This window comes from Halichoeres trimaculatus, unplaced genomic scaffold, assembly GCF_033239565.1.
Source record: "Halichoeres trimaculatus isolate MK-OKI-2021-1 unplaced genomic scaffold, fHalTri1.1 fHalTri1_scaffold_2, whole genome shotgun sequence".
Classification (NCBI taxonomy): Eukaryota; Metazoa; Chordata; class Actinopteri; order Labriformes; family Labridae; genus Halichoeres; species Halichoeres trimaculatus.
The window spans coordinates 144,381-160,391 of NW_027437180.1; the positions used below are offsets into that span (position 1 = coordinate 144,381).

Here is a 16,011-nt window from a genome sequence, read left to right on the forward strand (position 1 = left end):
GGCCAAAGTGAGGGAAAAGACTAAAGAGGAGGGAAAAAAGGTGCACCTTGTGCACAACCCCACATTTATTGAGGAAACAAAGACCAAAATAATGTACTCCCGCCTCACACACACCATGCATGCACTCAGACCTTCTCTCCTGCTATGTCACACGCACACACACAGCACAGACTGTCACCACGTTAAAGGGGCAGGGCTGGCCAGTAACAGTTTGTATTAGCAAATGTGAGCAGTGCACCGTATATTTAACACACACATATAGAAGTTTCAACTTTAGCTGGCTGCCTGCCTCCCTCGTCATGGACCTCACCGCACGTACTGGCTCCCTTGCAACCTGCCTTCATGTCAAGCTGTGAACATCGATACAACGCATGTGGTTACCACTGTCAGGCATTTCGAAATACAGGCGCATATTTTACCAAACATTACATACACATGCACTGGTGAAGCAAATTGAGTATATGTACTCTAAAGCAGAGTACTAGTGGAGCTGAACTATGGTTTTTATGCCCAGAGGGCTTTCATGTGGGTCGGTGTTGTCATACGGGTTGGCTTTAAACAGAAAATTTGTCTTGGAAGATTACTCATTCGGAAAAAACACATTTTGGCGCAGGTAGTCTCATTTTAGAGCATGGATTATTAACAGGTAAATGTATTAAAAATGGTTTTTTTGTTTGTTTTTTTCAAAATGACTGATGAACAATTTATTGTGGCTTTAAAGGAGGACTCCAAACTTCTTGCAGAAAAACTGTTAAACTGGATTAAACTCTGGTTAGTGAATCCAAGTCAATCAGTCGTGCGCACACAGCAATGAACTGTCAGACAGCTGGGCAAGGCTGAACCTAAAGACGGGTTGAGGACGTCACACCAACTCAGCCGCACGATCCCCTTCACTGACGCGGGACGCCATGCGCGTGTCCGCTCTAAAGGCACAGAGCCGCGCGCGCACGGAGCATGTCCGATCTCCGCCTGTGTCGGTCCGGCGCTGCAGCATCTCAAGGACAGACGGAGTTCGTGCTCAGAGGAGGTCAACGACATGTCAGCGCTGCTGGCGTGGATGTGAGGGCGCCCTGCAGACGCCTCTGAACCGAAAGGTAGGTCTGCATCCTGCTGCTGCTAGCGGTGACAACAGAGGACAGAGGAGGCCTGCCGGGGGATGCTAACACTGCGCGTGTGAATGTGTTCAAGGTGTCTCTGTTAAAACAAGCAGTTCTTCACCTCCTTCATCAAGCTCTCCGCGAGTCATCCTCACTGCACAAAGACCAGCAGCAATGGCACCCTGCGGGGACTTCAGGAAAACATGAGCCAGATCTGTCCAGGATCAGGGCTGCTAGGGACACCTCTGGGGTTGTGTGGTTTTCTTTCACTCAGGCAGGCAGGCAGGCAGGCAGGCAGGCAGGCAGACAGACAGACAGACAGATAGATAGATAGATAGATAGATAGATAGATAGATAGATAGATAGATAGATAGATAGATAGACAGGACTTATCTACATTGTGGATCAGATGCTCGTTTTAAGGATTAAATATATCATGTTTATTTCTTTGCTGCTAAAAATGAAGTCAGACATCAAATCATATGTAGGAGGCCTGAGGTGGGAGCAACATGGTGGGGCCTCAGGACATTTTTATACGAGTAGTCAGATGGGGCCAGTGATGATCTTCATGGCTGAATTTCAGGAACTCTTTGATGCTGGTGTGGTTGGTGGACTGAAAGTGTGGAAGTATGAGAATCAGCTGCTCAGAGACTCTTCACTCTTATTTTACAGTTAATGTAACTGATTAGTCTGTGAAATACAATAATCAGTTAAAGACCTGACCTATGAGAGACAAGGCCCTGCTGCTTTTACTCCAGCCCCTCCAGTTCAAGTTACACTGAAGTCCTAAGCCCAGCTGTGATCAGCTGACAGGCTGATGTTCAATCACCAATCACAGTGTGTGTCTAATGTTAAGGCGGTGTATTCAAATCACGTCTTCACTCTGTGTTACCTCTGCTACCTCTTTGCTACCCAGCTGCTGCTGTCTTGATCATTTCTCCTCCACCCCAGCCTCCTCTTATTAAGATTCTTTTTGTGTCATATTGATCTGTATGTATCTTTTTTAATTTGTATGTACGTATGGGGTTTTGCTGTGCTGTCCTTGGAAAGCTCGAGCAGGCAGCTTGGCTAACCCAGGGAGTACTCTGAAAGCAGAGCTTTAGCCCCACTTCTAACTGTATCCATTTGGTAATAAATGGTTCAATCTATGACGAGAGCATCCCTGACTGAAATGAGAAACTCCAACTAAAACAACAGACGACTCCCTCGGCAGCTTTCCTTTTTAACATTGTCTGTTTTTCACTGCTGATTATTGGTTATTTATTTCGAATACAATTAATTGCTCAGTAATCATCCTTCATGTTTGTCTGGAGTCCAGATCAGACTCAGGCAGAGACCTTCAGAAGCTGAAACAGTTCAACCTTTAATTGTACTACATTACTCTCCTGTGGAACATCAGCCCTGTTTCTACCTGGACACGATTTCTTGTTTAAATCGATTTTCATTCATTTCAAAAGTTGCAGTGCCTCCTCCAACCAGGACCCTAACCCTCTGACTGCAGCCCTGTGGGCTTGGTTCTGTCTCTTTAAGAGCCCTCCATGCAGAAAACTCCACCTCCGGACAGCATGATGGTAACCCTGTGTCATGTGGTTCTCCTTTCTCTCTGCCTCTGTTCACAGGTGGTCAGTGATGACATCACTGGAATATCCCCTGACTGCATCCAGTTCCTAGTCACATCACCATGGCAACGGGAAGAAAAGGTAAGATGGTCCAGGCCGGTGTGTGTCTCTGCTGACCTTCAATGGTTCAGTGCTCATACAGCTATGTCTGGCTGCAGCCGCCAGGGGGCAGTGCCAGTCCTTGTGAACAGAGGATTCCTCAGGTATAGGGATTGGTACCTTTCACATTTGAAAAAGGTACAGTACTGATCTCCGATACCTGACAATAGGTGTTGGTACTCAACGGTACTAATTTTTAGTACTTTTGTGTGAGTCTATGTGGTAATAAATATCAACTTGTTTAATAATAAAACCTCAAAATTTTTTAATTGAACGTTTCTATTCTTCAGTATATAACCTTGCAATGTTGTGTTCATGTCCAGCATAGAAAATCGCCCACTGTTCCACTCCCTCACAGTCACAAGGACACGGTTAGGTACCTAAAAAATGGTACCTTTTGATTTTAAGTGAAATGGTACCAGGGATGTGTACTGAATTTGGTACTATAATAGTTACCGACCAAATTCTGTCAAAAGTACTGGGCACCGATTCACATAAAATCAAAAAGTACCATCTGTAGGTACCTAAACGCATCCCTGTGACTACGAGTGAGTGAAAGGGTAGGTGATTTTCCATGCTGGACATAAACACAGCATTACAAGGTTATATACTGAAGAATGAATTTGTTAAATCAAAAAGAATTCATATTTTATAATTAAACAAATCAATATGTTTTACCACATAAACACGGACAAAAGTGCCGAAAAATTGGGACTGTTTGGTACCGATACAGATTGCCAGGTACCGGGTATTAATACCATATCGTTTCAAATGTGAAAGGTACCCATCCCTAATTGGTACTCAGTACTACAGATGGACTTCAGTCATTAACTATGAAAGTACACAGAGAAAAGAAAAAATGCACGTCCAAACCACACCACCGTGTTACGTCTGTGAATGTTTCTGAGGGCTGGACTGAAACACTTCTTTAAAACTTGTCTGGAAAAAAGACTCTGAGCTTCTTCTCTGATGGATGTAGGTCTTCTTAGATGGCTCTATTGGACAGAGTGTTTCTTCTGGAGTTAGTTTCTGGACATGAAGGGTATCTCTTTGAAAGAAGGTTTTATGGACAAACGTGGAAAGGACCAGGACACACAGCCTTTATCAACAGGACAGATGAAATTAGCCAGTTGGCCCTGTCTGCCTTCTGCCGTCGTGTCTGCCTTCATTTATGGACACTTTGATAGCTCGTGTTTTCTCTTGCTCACCAGGCTCCAGCTCTAAGGGTGGGGTGCGTTTTCCTGATGATGACGAGCCCCCTGGCTCGCCAACACGAAGAGACGACCAGTCCAACCTTTCAACTCTCATTGCTATCCTGGAGAAAGACGGAAGTTACCTGGTCAAGGTTTGTCAGTGTGTGTGGCCCGTCTAACCAATCTGAGGAAGTCTTGAGAAAAAAACAGGCCATGAATATGTTTTTCAAAGTTGTGTTATAAGACCATAAGTCAAAACAAAGAGTTTTAAGACAGTGGATCCTTAAAGTCACTGTGCCTTCATTAACGCAGAGCGATGTCTGAGTTTTCTTTTCATTTAATGTGGATCTTTGACCTCATCTGAGGAGAAAACTACCAAAAGATGTCTGAACAGCTCTCACCCTGACCCCACCAGGCTGTTTGGAATGTGTTCAAAGATGGTGAACGCTGCATAGTTGGTCCTTGAAGTTTAAGGTTCAAGTAGAACACAAGGGTGCAAACTTGTCACCTTTTGGCCAAATTTGCCATTTTTCAATCCAAAACAGGTCATTTCTGTGATTCACGCAAATCTGCCATAAAACTATTTTGATGGGTGTTTATCTGCAACACAAGCTCTAATACGCTTCATGGCAATATATGTTTTTTTTATATTTTGTTAGGCTGATGCACAAGCTTCTCCTTTTATTTTCACCTGTTTTTTTTTTCTTTTTTAAGCGTCTCCGTCAGTCAGATGGCGCTGATCATGCTGCTGTTGCGTGATGCTCTCATAGCCATTTAAATACTTTGTGTGTTGAGTTCATAACAGTGTCAGTTTGCTTTGAAAAGTTGGGGGACAGTAACGATCAGCAGGGTGAGATTTTAGAAGTGCTTAGGACACTGACTGTAACTGGTTTGACTTAAGTTAGACTTACATGAAATGCCCTGTGACCGAGGTGTGTTTCATGTCTTATCAGAGGAGAAGGGACCCAGTCGTATGCAAATCCAGAGAGCTCTGCAGAAGAGTAAGAACAAAACAAAACACAGAACCAAGTTAAAAATGAACAAAAGAAAGATATAAGGATAAAAACTTGTAAAAGATAAATAGATTATGGGGAAAATTAACATATATATTTTATTATTCTTCACCGTGGTGGGGGTGGGGGGGGGGGGGGGGCTTTTTACATGTGATGAGTTTGCACCCCTGACAAGAAGTCCTGATGGCCCCTAGGCCCATCCTCATTTCATTCTTTCTCTCCCCTGTCGGTCATCAGGCCGGTTTCCTTAAGAGCCACCACTGTTACGAGATCACCTTCACAGTCCCTGACGTCCCCACAGTTGGCAAAGAGCTCTCGTGTCTTCCTTCCTGCTCTCCATCTCGGAAACCCCAAAGCCTGCGGATTCATCGTATAAACTCAACACTGGAGGGTATGTCCAGATGATGGAGCAACAGAAAATACAGGAAATGAAACAGGTTGTTTTAATAAAGCTTCCAACAGTAACTTCTGTATATGACCTTGAGTAATGGAATGAGAGACACCAAGAGTTAAAGAAAGTTTGTTCGCAGCAGTTTATCAGCAGTTGACACAGCGAGTTTTGAGCACCCAGTTAGTCAGTGCTTTAGGTACCTTCTTAGGGGGGCTGTAGATACCTTGTAGAGTAGGTTTTAGGTACCCTCAGGGACAGGGTTTTGGGTATCCAATCAGGCATAGTTTTGGAAACCCAGTGAGGCAGGGTTTCTGGTACCCAGTGGAGCTGGGCTTTGGGTGCCTTGTCAAGCAGGGTTTTGGGGACCCAGTACGGCATGGTTTTGGATACCCAGGGAGGCAAGGTTTTGGGTTCCATGTAAGGTAGGGTTTTGGATTCTCAGTGAGGCAGGGTTCTGGGTGCCCTGTGAGGCAGGGTCTTGAGAATTGGTGATTGCTCTAAGACTACAAGGGAAGCTCAGCTTCCCTCAGAATGTCCCCCAAAAAAGTGGTGAAATGCTCTGCTGTTTATTGACAAAATCTGAGCTAGAATTCCTTCATCTTTAGTTCAGAATCAGCTCCTTTCACAGGTAACTGGCTCCACCTCCTTCTCAATCATCCCCGCAGCGTCTCAGCGCTTCAACACAGTAGGACGCTGAGCGTCTTCTGACTTCAGCGGGGAAGCGTAGAGTGGGTTGTTTCACTGTGGAAACTGGACGGTCATTGGCTAAATGCTGGGCTTTGTCCCGCCAATAGGACGCTGAGCGTCTCTGGGGGTCTATGAGGCAGTGGGCTGGCCTGGACGCTGGGCTTCTGCATGATGATTGGATGATCTGTCAGAGGTCGAATCCCTTTTTGATTGACGGTGAAATGAGCCAGTCAGAGATCTTGAGCATCTTCTGAGTTTTACAGTCAGTTGTTCTGGACTGATCCGATGGTTTTATTGATCCCCAGCAAGTTTACCTTTCTTAAAAACGACGAGCGTTGTGTTTTAAGATCTTCTCTCTTTTCACCAGTAAGCAGCTCCAGCTTCAGCTGTGGAGCTTCTCCCCCTGTCACTCACACTTACAGCCTGTCGTAGTCTCACGTAGCAGCTCTAGCTGATAACAAGCTGACATGGAGGATAGAATTTACATTTAAACGAAGAAACAAATTTATGATGCAGGCCGGAAAAAAAATGAGCTTCCCTTCCTTGACTGACCAGCAGCTGCCACTGGTTTTGAGTACCAATTGGAGATGAAAAACAGGGCAAACACTTTTGTTGCCTGCTCTTACTCCATTTTTTGACCCTCTCCAGTATCTCAGTCATCTTTTTCACGATCACGCTGCTTTCTCTCTGAACCAGCGTGACACATTACCAGTTCCAGTGTGGGCCTCCTGAACTTTTCTGACATGCAGGGTCTCACCGTGTCTCTGTCATCTCACATCTTCTTATAATGATGCTGATCTCTCATCCACACAGCTCCGCTCTCACCCACAGTAGTTAATGAGCCTGATATTGATAAACAAGCTGTGCCAGGTCCTGCCTCCCCTGGCTGAAAAACATAACTGACTTCTGTAGATGTCAATGGCAGCCAATGAGCCACTGCACATGTGATAAAAACTGTTCTAAGGCCAGACAACACTGACTGATGCCTTTACACATTAACTTCCAGAGTCAGGCCCCAGAGCCACGACGTGGAAAAGGTCAGTCTGTGTTAGATTCTGTGTTGACAGAGCAGTACTTCAGGTTCAGTTTTACACATATCGCTTACACTAAATAAGGATCATTTGAATTTAGTTGTGGAAAGAAGTTCATCAGTTAAAGCCCAGGCTTGGGTCATGCATGGATTGAAGTGAACAAACATGCAGCTGCATTGTTTTGTGACTGTTCAGTGAAAAAGTCTGTAATTTCTTCAAAGGATCGTAATCTCGCCTGGTGAGCTGAGTGTATCGTCACACCCCTACTGACCAGTCACCTGACCAGTCACCTGACCCTGCTCTCTTGGTTATCAGCCATGGTGCTGACTCGACATCATGGGCAGAAAAAGCCCATGTGTTTCAGTGTTTTGAGTGCGTTGAGCAGGTGTTTGTGAAAGCACCGTAGGTACCAGTCCGTTTGATCTGCTCACAGCTGGTTAGTGCTGGGTTTCTCTTCCACAGCAGAATGTGTGAAAAAAGCTTCCTCCCTGGGGAAAACAGAGCCAGGTGGGACTCCAGCTCACTCCCAGTCTGTGGGTCCAGTCTGAGGATCCAGCCCCCCAAAGGGCCTGAGTGCAGCATTAAAGTGCAGTCTCCAGCTCAGCAGGCAAACTCCTGCAGGCTCGTAGTGTTTGATGATACTCCTGATGCACAAGAGGGCCCAAAAAACCACCCTCTCTGTCAGCAGTTTGTAGGAGGACTGTGCTCTGAGGATACAGAAAACCCCCTCTGCTCCTCCTCTGCTCCTCCTTCTCTGCTGATTCCCATGTGATGCTGATCGCTGCCCTCTCCCCTTTATGCAGCAAGAACTGATCCAAGTTATGGTCCAAGACTCTCAGGGAGTGCTGGGCTTGGTAAACATGCTCTTCTCCTTCCTGTCTCTAGGAGTGAAGGTCATGTGTGAGTACAGGACTCACCAGGAAGGGGTGCTACAAGAGGAGATCACTCTGGTAACCAAAGGAAGGAGGGACAGCAGTCTGAAGGTCAGACTACAGGCCAGGGTCATCGGTATGTTCTGCTACCACACACACACACACACACACACACACACACACACACACACACACACACACACACACACACACACACACACACACAGAATAGGATTACCAGTTTACCATTACAAACACCCTCCAACATTTTTATCTGTACCAGCCTCTGTTGAATCATAGTTACAAAATATTTATCATGAAAGTTGTCTACGTTTACAATAAAAAAGGAAGGAGGCTAATAAGAGACAAAACATAACAACATCCTAAAACACAAAGACTCAAAACATAACAAGAACCTGAAATATAACAATGGTTTGAAATGTAACAATGTCCCAAAATGTAACAAGTAGAAACTGAAATGTATCAATGACAAAAGAACAATTCAAAACCTAATAGAAAAACATAATGACTCACAACATGACAATGACCCCAAACGTAACAACCTGAAGCGTAACAAGAACGAGAAAATGTGACTGACCCAAAAGTAGCAGTGACCTGTAATGTAATTTTAAAAAAGTAATGAACTAACCAAAAAAGTAATTACTTATATTTTGGCCAGGTATCAGATTTTGGGTCAGGTATATTATTTTGGGTCGGTTATTTATTTTTTGTTTTGTTCTCAGACACTGGGTCTGTTATAATATTTTGGGTCAGTTGGTAAAATTTTTGGTAAGTTATCAGGTTTGGGTCAATATTGCCTGAGCAGGTGTAATGTAGAGCCTTAATCAATCAATCAATCAATCAATCAATCAATCTCAATCTTTATTTGTATAGCGCCAAATCATAACAAATGTTATTTCAAGACACTTTACAAAAACATTTACAGTTCTAGACCCGTGAATGTTAATAAAATTGTATTAGCAGAAACCCAACATCAAGACAAGATATGGAGTCTTAACTTATCTTAATCCACCATGAGTACAGGACTTTGCAGCATTAAGCAAGTTACAATGGCAAGAAAAAACTTCCCTTTGACGGGCAGAAACCTCGGACAGAACCAGACTCATGTTAGACAGACATCTGAGGAGACTGTGTTGGAGAGACAGATAGAGGAGAGAGAGTGGGAGAGAGAAGTATGGGGGGGGATAGGGATACACACACATGTGCACACACACACACACACACACACAGAAAGGGAGAGACAGACGCAGTCTGAAGTTTGGCGCTGTGGCGACAGTTAAGGTGAAACCAGCAGGCCATTCCCAGCAACAATCCAAAGCCGTAGCAGCTTAATGTGACGCACAAACATCCTGTGACTTGTTAAACTACTAAGCAACCCCAGCCAACTTCTTCTGATTAAAGATTTTATTAAACATGCATCATGGCTTACATGTACTTTTACTCATGGCTTTTTGGGCTGACATGATCTCCTTCACCCCCGGGTAAACGTAACGTTCATAAGCTGATGATGACCAGCGTCCCATGATTTTCAAAGTAGAAGCTGGAACCAGTTCAGCAGCAGTGGTAGCTGCTCCAATGCGGAAAGAGTGTGGGGTGTAAAGTTGAGGAGGGAGACCACATCTTTGGCAGAGGAGACGGAGTCGTGAGGTGACCCAAGATCTTGTCATGACTTTTCCTTTGTGGGTTAGGAAAAAGGGCTCATCTGGTTTTGCAGAGGGACGGCTTTGCAGATACCAGGTCATGGATGATAAAGGACAGAAGACAGTGTTAGTTTCTGAGATGACAATAGTTGAGCCTTTAAGATCTCCATCTGATTTAGAATGTTGAAGATAGACTGAGTAAGAATGAAGATCTAAAGAAATATCTGATACAGTGAGGTCATGCAATGGGGAAAAACATTCAGAGACTAAGTCAATGGAAGGCGCTCATCCTTGCTTTCCGGATGCTCCTTTTTAAGACCATTGAACAGCAGTCGAATAGAAGGATTCCCAAACAAGCTACTCACTGCTGGATCTAAACATCTTAAATGGAATTGAATGCCTGCTAAACATGCTTTAATGGAAGATGGCTGCATTTTTCTGATTTCGAAACAGTTGGACCATAAAGGCACAAATCATGGGAATGTTAACTGGATTTACAGCAACCGAGAATGAAGAACAGAAAGAAGAAAAGTGAAACCATGCAGAATCATACATTTTTAAAGTTGGTATTGCCAGTCCTTGACGCATGTAATGTGTTGCAGAGTTCAAATAAGACTGCAGGGGGCCCTCTAATCTAGAACAGTTTGGCTGAACGGTGGGCACTGCAAGCCTTGGGGTGCTGCGCAGGGGCAGAGGTCCCTGAACTCCTGGAATTTAAATCAGGATAAAGAATCAGCAATTTTATTGTCGAGGCCTTGCACATGCGCCGCACGAAAAGTAAAATTACCCAACACACAAGACCACGTGATGCGACGAAGAAATCTATTAATAAAAGGAACAGATGAACGTCCTTTATTAATGATAATAACCGTTGCCTCGTTATCACAAAAGACTACTATCTGTTTCCTGGACCAAAATTTTCTCCAGAGGACACATGCCACGACGATCGGATAGAGCTCCAGTAGAGCTGTAGACTGCAAACCTGAGGGAAAAGACTGCAGCTCTTTTGGCCACGCACCTGCGAACCACTGATCCTTAAAAATTCCCCCGAAACCTACTGAGGGAGCAGCATCAGTGTAGAAATTTAATGTGATAGAATTCTCTATAATATCATTATAGAAAAAAGAAATGCCGTTCCAGTTGTCACATAAATTTGACCAGAATCTGTCATCAGATCCACACCCTTTATCCAGAGCGACAAGATCGTGCGATCTATCCTCCGTTTTTGAAAGGTCAAGCAGCCTGGAAATGAAAGATCTACCTTGGGGGATGATCCTCATAGCGAAGTTGAGGTGACCTTGTAAAGACAATAACTTGCGCTTCGTTACTGACTGTGCGTTCAGGACGCCTCTCATAATTTCGCGAATACGGGCTAATGTCTGAATAATTTCTCTGGGAGAGAAGCTTGCATGAGTTCACTGTCTAAAGTAATGCCTAAGAAGAAGGAGCGGCGATATTCCAATGAAACAGAGCTTCTAGAATCTTTGGCACCAGCCATCCTTTGATAGAAGGCTGATTTTAACGTGCCAGTCTAGAGCTACGGCGAACACTGCCGCTTGCTTCGGGTCTTTCTTCTTACTTGACTGAAGAATCATTAACACACTCATTTTCAAACTGTAGCTCCAGATGAGACATCGCCGCGGAAGAGAAGCAAACTCAAAACAAAGGTTTTCATACCTTGGAAAGTGCGACAGCAGCAGCTGAGCAACAATGAGGTAGCAGGAATAACTGAGAATGAAGACGTGATTTAAATACTCCGCCTTCTCATTGGACACACGCTGTGATTGGTTAAGAGGGGTAAGATAGAACATCAGTCTGTCAGCTGATCACAGCTGGGTGTATGACTTCCGTGTCCTGTATTAATTTACGTTATCTCCATTTATCAGATTTGAGGTCAATTGTCAGATTTTTGGTCAGTTATCAAATTTTGGGTTTGGGTCAGTTAACATGATTTTTGTCAGTTATTTATATTTTTTTTGGTCAGTTATCAAGTTTTGGGTTTGGGTCAGTTAACATGATTTTTGTCAGTTATTTATATTTTTTTGGTCAGTTATCAGATTTTGGGTTTGGGTCAGTTAACATGATTTTTGTCAGTTATTTATATTTTTTTTGGTCAGTTATCAAGTTTTGGGTTTGGGTCAGTTAACATGATTTTTGTCAGTTATTTATATTTTTTTTTGGTCAGTTATCAAATTTTGGGTCAGTTTTTTTTATTTGAGTCAGTTATATTTTTGGGGGTTAGTTATCAGATTTGTGGTATGCTTAGGGCTCTATCAAGGCCTCTTTAGTATCACTGAGGATCTATATCAGGGCCAGAAAAAAGAACAGTCAGATCTGTTCTACAGAGTCATGTGTTAAACTTTGTGTTCCTAAGGGGCTGTAGTGCCTGGATCATTTACACTCATGAAGGGGGACAAACACTTAGAGTCCGTGCTAAGATGTGAAAATGTTGGAACTCCTTTTCATCTAAGGCTGGGTCATAGGGGCCTCGTAGGGGCCAGAGGCTACAGTCCTCATCGCACTGAGTGTTTGATTGAATCCTGGTTCTGATATGATCTAGTTCTGTATTTTCATGTAAACCTTCAAATGCGCCTTTTTTTCTAAGCCACTATGTTTTCATCCACCACCAGAGTCAGCCTTCAGCTTCATATTCTCACCAATGAAATGAAAAGGTGTCATGTGTTGTTCTACACACACAGTTTTACAAACCTTTGAACATTTTCATTTAGTTGAAGTGCAAATCTAGTCTTGCCTCAGCAGACACAGCCTGGTCACCTGACTGAAATCTCTGCTGCCCCCCTGTAGGCGGAAAAGGCCATGATGAGTGTAGACAGAAGGTCAACACAGGGACCGTGCCACTACAGAAGTGTTTCTGTTCCTGAAAAGACCGCCTGAAGCGTCCAGCTGGAAGTAGATGTAACACATCAGCTGCTCAGTTTGTCTGAAGTCCTTCACAACTGAAAGCAGAAGCTCTGCAGATTCATTCCTGCGTCTCAGACATGAGACAGCCTGCTGCTCATCATGTGTGGCCCCGCATGTTCCTGCAGCACAGACAAAGTAAAACCACCACCACCAATAGTAGCTTCAATCTGAACACCACTGCTCAAAAGTTTGGGCTCACTTACAAAAATCGAATCAAAAAGCAGAGCTAACGTAACCTGGCTCTTCAGTTCATTGATAGACTCTCAAGTTTGAACAGACCACTGCAGAATAACTGCTGACTGTGGGCTGAAATAGACATCAGCACAAACAGCTGAAAATCTGACCCATGTGCAGATCCTGAGAAACAGCGTTTAGAAATAATAACACATTTTGTGGCTGATAATCTGTTTTTAAATCATGCATTATGAACACACAGTTTCTTAGATTCAAACTGTTTCAGGCTCTGAAGGCTGCCGTCTGTTACCTTTCATTGCTTTAATAGGCATGAACAGAAAGCAGGCTACACCATGTGTGTGTGTGTGTGTGTCTCACTCTGTCCCTGCTCTCTTTTCACTCTCTTTCACCTCTGTCCAGACCCACAGCATGGGACCCCCATGCTGCTGGAGGGGGTACGGTGCCTGGGCTCTCAGAGGGACTTCCTGACAAGGCATGGCAGCGATCGTAAGAGGATATGAAGAACAGATCCTTGATTGAAACGTGGACATTTATGTGCTCTTAATCTGTACCTGTGTTATGAAGGGACTGAGTCTGGACACAGTCTGGCAGTGAAGAAATCCCAAACCTGTTTCCAGAAATAGAAACCTGTGTGTTTGATGGAGAATCAAAGAGTCTGCTTTGAACGTTTTGGTTTGTTTTTGTTGTTTTTACAAATACATCTGTAGAAAGGCATGGGCTAATGATAGACTGTAATTACAATAGATTATTCTTAACAACTTTAAAACACCAACTGCTCAGAAAGGAGCCAGGGGCATCTCCAGAATCCCAGGTCAGAGCCATGAAGCCTCTGGTGTTGTTGGAAGCACAGTAAACCAGCACTTAGAACTAGCCAGCTCACACAACCCACAGGAAGAGACACAGAACCGTAGACCGGCACCACGTAGACCTGCACCACATAGACCTGCACCACGTAGACCTGCACCACAAAGACCTGCACCACAAAGACCTGCACCACATAGACCTGCACCACAAAGACCTGCACCACATAGACCTGCACCACAAAGACCTGCACCACATAGACCTGCACCACGTAGACCTGCACCACGTAGACCTGCACCACAAAGACCTGCACCACGTAGACCTGCACCACATAGAGCTGCACCACATAGACCTGCACCACATAGACCTGCATCAAATATATACCACAACCACATGTATACCAGAACCACATGTATACCAGAACCACATGTATACCAGAACCACATGTATACCAGATTCAGATATAGCAGCACAATCAAGGACATGTCGTCTCTTGGCTCTTCTGTACAGCACAGCACTGTTGTTTTTTTCACACCCAAGAAGCATGCCTATAACCAGTCCCTGTGCAAACTGTCCTGACGATAGATGTTCTTTGCACTAACTGTCCATGATGAATGTTGTTAACTAAGGCCAATCATTGCTGGTCCCTGGGCTGGCTGCAGATAGAGCCAGCAGGCCCAGAGTCTCTCACTGTATGTGGTCTCTGGTCTGACCTGCCTGCTCTCAGAAAAACTGTTTTCAATGAAGAAAATCAGATCTTCAATTCAGACACACGGTGACGCAGGTTGGTTCTGGGTGATGACGTGGTATCAGATCCTGAAACTCAGAAATGTTTGATTGAAAATGTGTTGTAATGTGATAGCAGCAGGTTTGGACAGAAGCATGTAACCATCTGACTGCATCACATCTCTTCAAATAAAATGCAGGAACCTGCCCATGTCAGCATGATGATCTCACCTTATCTGGAAATAATGCGTCAAGCTTCTGTGAGCTTCCTTTTTTTGCTGAATTAGAAACAGATCAGGGTCTTGATATTTGTCATGGAGTGAAACCACAGAAACTTTTTATGATGAGATAATAAGTTCAGAGGGTGAATAAGTGACTTTATCCTGCTGCAGAAAAGTGTTTGTAGCTGTTACCAGACAGACACGTCTCAGAGCTCCGGGCTGTGAGGAACACTTAACAGATAGTCATCGTCTGGACACTGAACTACAAAAACAAGGTGTGTCTTCATGTAAATATACTGTTTCTAAGAAGATGTGTAATCTTGTAGAGTTGGTTTGTAAGTTTTTTTAAAAAGCTTGTGAAATCATGAGTGGGTCAGGGGGGGTGGAAAAAACAAGGTTCTATCAGACAATGGACCAGGGTTCAACAAAAGCCACACAAATTTAAAACATAGAAGAAGGGCAAACAGGACAGCAACAAGTTGGATCTGACAAAAAAAAAAAAGAAAAAGAAAAAAAGATCAACGCAATTAGTTTTGGTACCTGAAATCAATAACTGATGACTCAACCCGGATAGGGAGTGGTGAGCCTACTCTACTTCAACTTCAACTTTATTTTATTTTATTTGTATGGCACTTTTCATGCACTTGTGCAACACAAAGTGCCTCACAGAGGATAAAAACAAAAAGCAAAGCCAAACAAGAGAAAAAAAAGAAACAAAGGAATACCATTAAAACCCCAAACCTCCCACCCCCACAAATATACCCATTGCAACACAGTAACACCCACGCACATACATAGACATACATACCGTCACACACAAACATACACACACGCACACACACGCGCACACACACACACACACACACACACACACACACGCACGCACACACACACACACACACACACACATAGACAGGCTGTTGATGAGGAGACAAGAGGAGACATGGCTGGGCACCAAGATCTGAGGTGAGGAAAGAGCTACCTTTGGGGGCTGTGCAGACCAGGAGCCATGGCCCATGGCTGAAGGGGGCGCCACCACAGGGACCACCCCAGCCCAGGCAGACAGGAGGCTCCACACCAAGGTGTAGAGCTCTCTAGCCACCAGGGCCGGAGCCATCCATGGGACAGCGCCCCAATCAGTGGGCCAAAATCAGCTCCCAGTGTGGCAGGCCCCCAGGAGGAAACACTGGAAAAACGAGGGACTAAAATAGTAGAATGAGAAAAAAGGTATAGAAGCTAAACCTGAGGGAATAAAACAGTAGAGATTAAATAGATCATGTTAAATACAATAAATCTTTATCCTAACATAAACATCAAAAAACATTGAAATAAAACAACATAATAAAACAGAATAAACTAAGCTTATAAATAAATAAATAAACAAAATAAAATTAATAATAATAGTATGAAATAGAGTAATAATAAAAAAGTGTAAAAATAGGGGTAAGCATAAAAAGAGGTTAATCTAGTTAGTTAAAAGCCT

General features: G+C 43.9%; 1 protein-coding gene across 1 annotated transcript; it reads left to right on the forward strand.

Moving 5' to 3' along the window:
- The first annotated feature begins 912 nt into the window (after positions 1-912).
- Positions 913-13,866, forward strand: adisspa (adipose secreted signaling protein a). The gene is made up of 6 exons (XM_074684616.1): positions 913-1,094; positions 2,717-2,797; positions 4,027-4,160; positions 5,259-5,412; positions 8,016-8,138; positions 13,180-13,866. Exons 2-6 carry the CDS (start codon positions 2,779-2,781, stop codon positions 13,278-13,280), a joined length of 531 nt encoding a protein of 176 aa, XP_074540717.1. The 5' UTR covers positions 913-1,094; positions 2,717-2,778; the 3' UTR covers positions 13,281-13,866.
- The last annotated feature ends 2,145 nt before the right edge of the window (positions 13,867-16,011 follow it).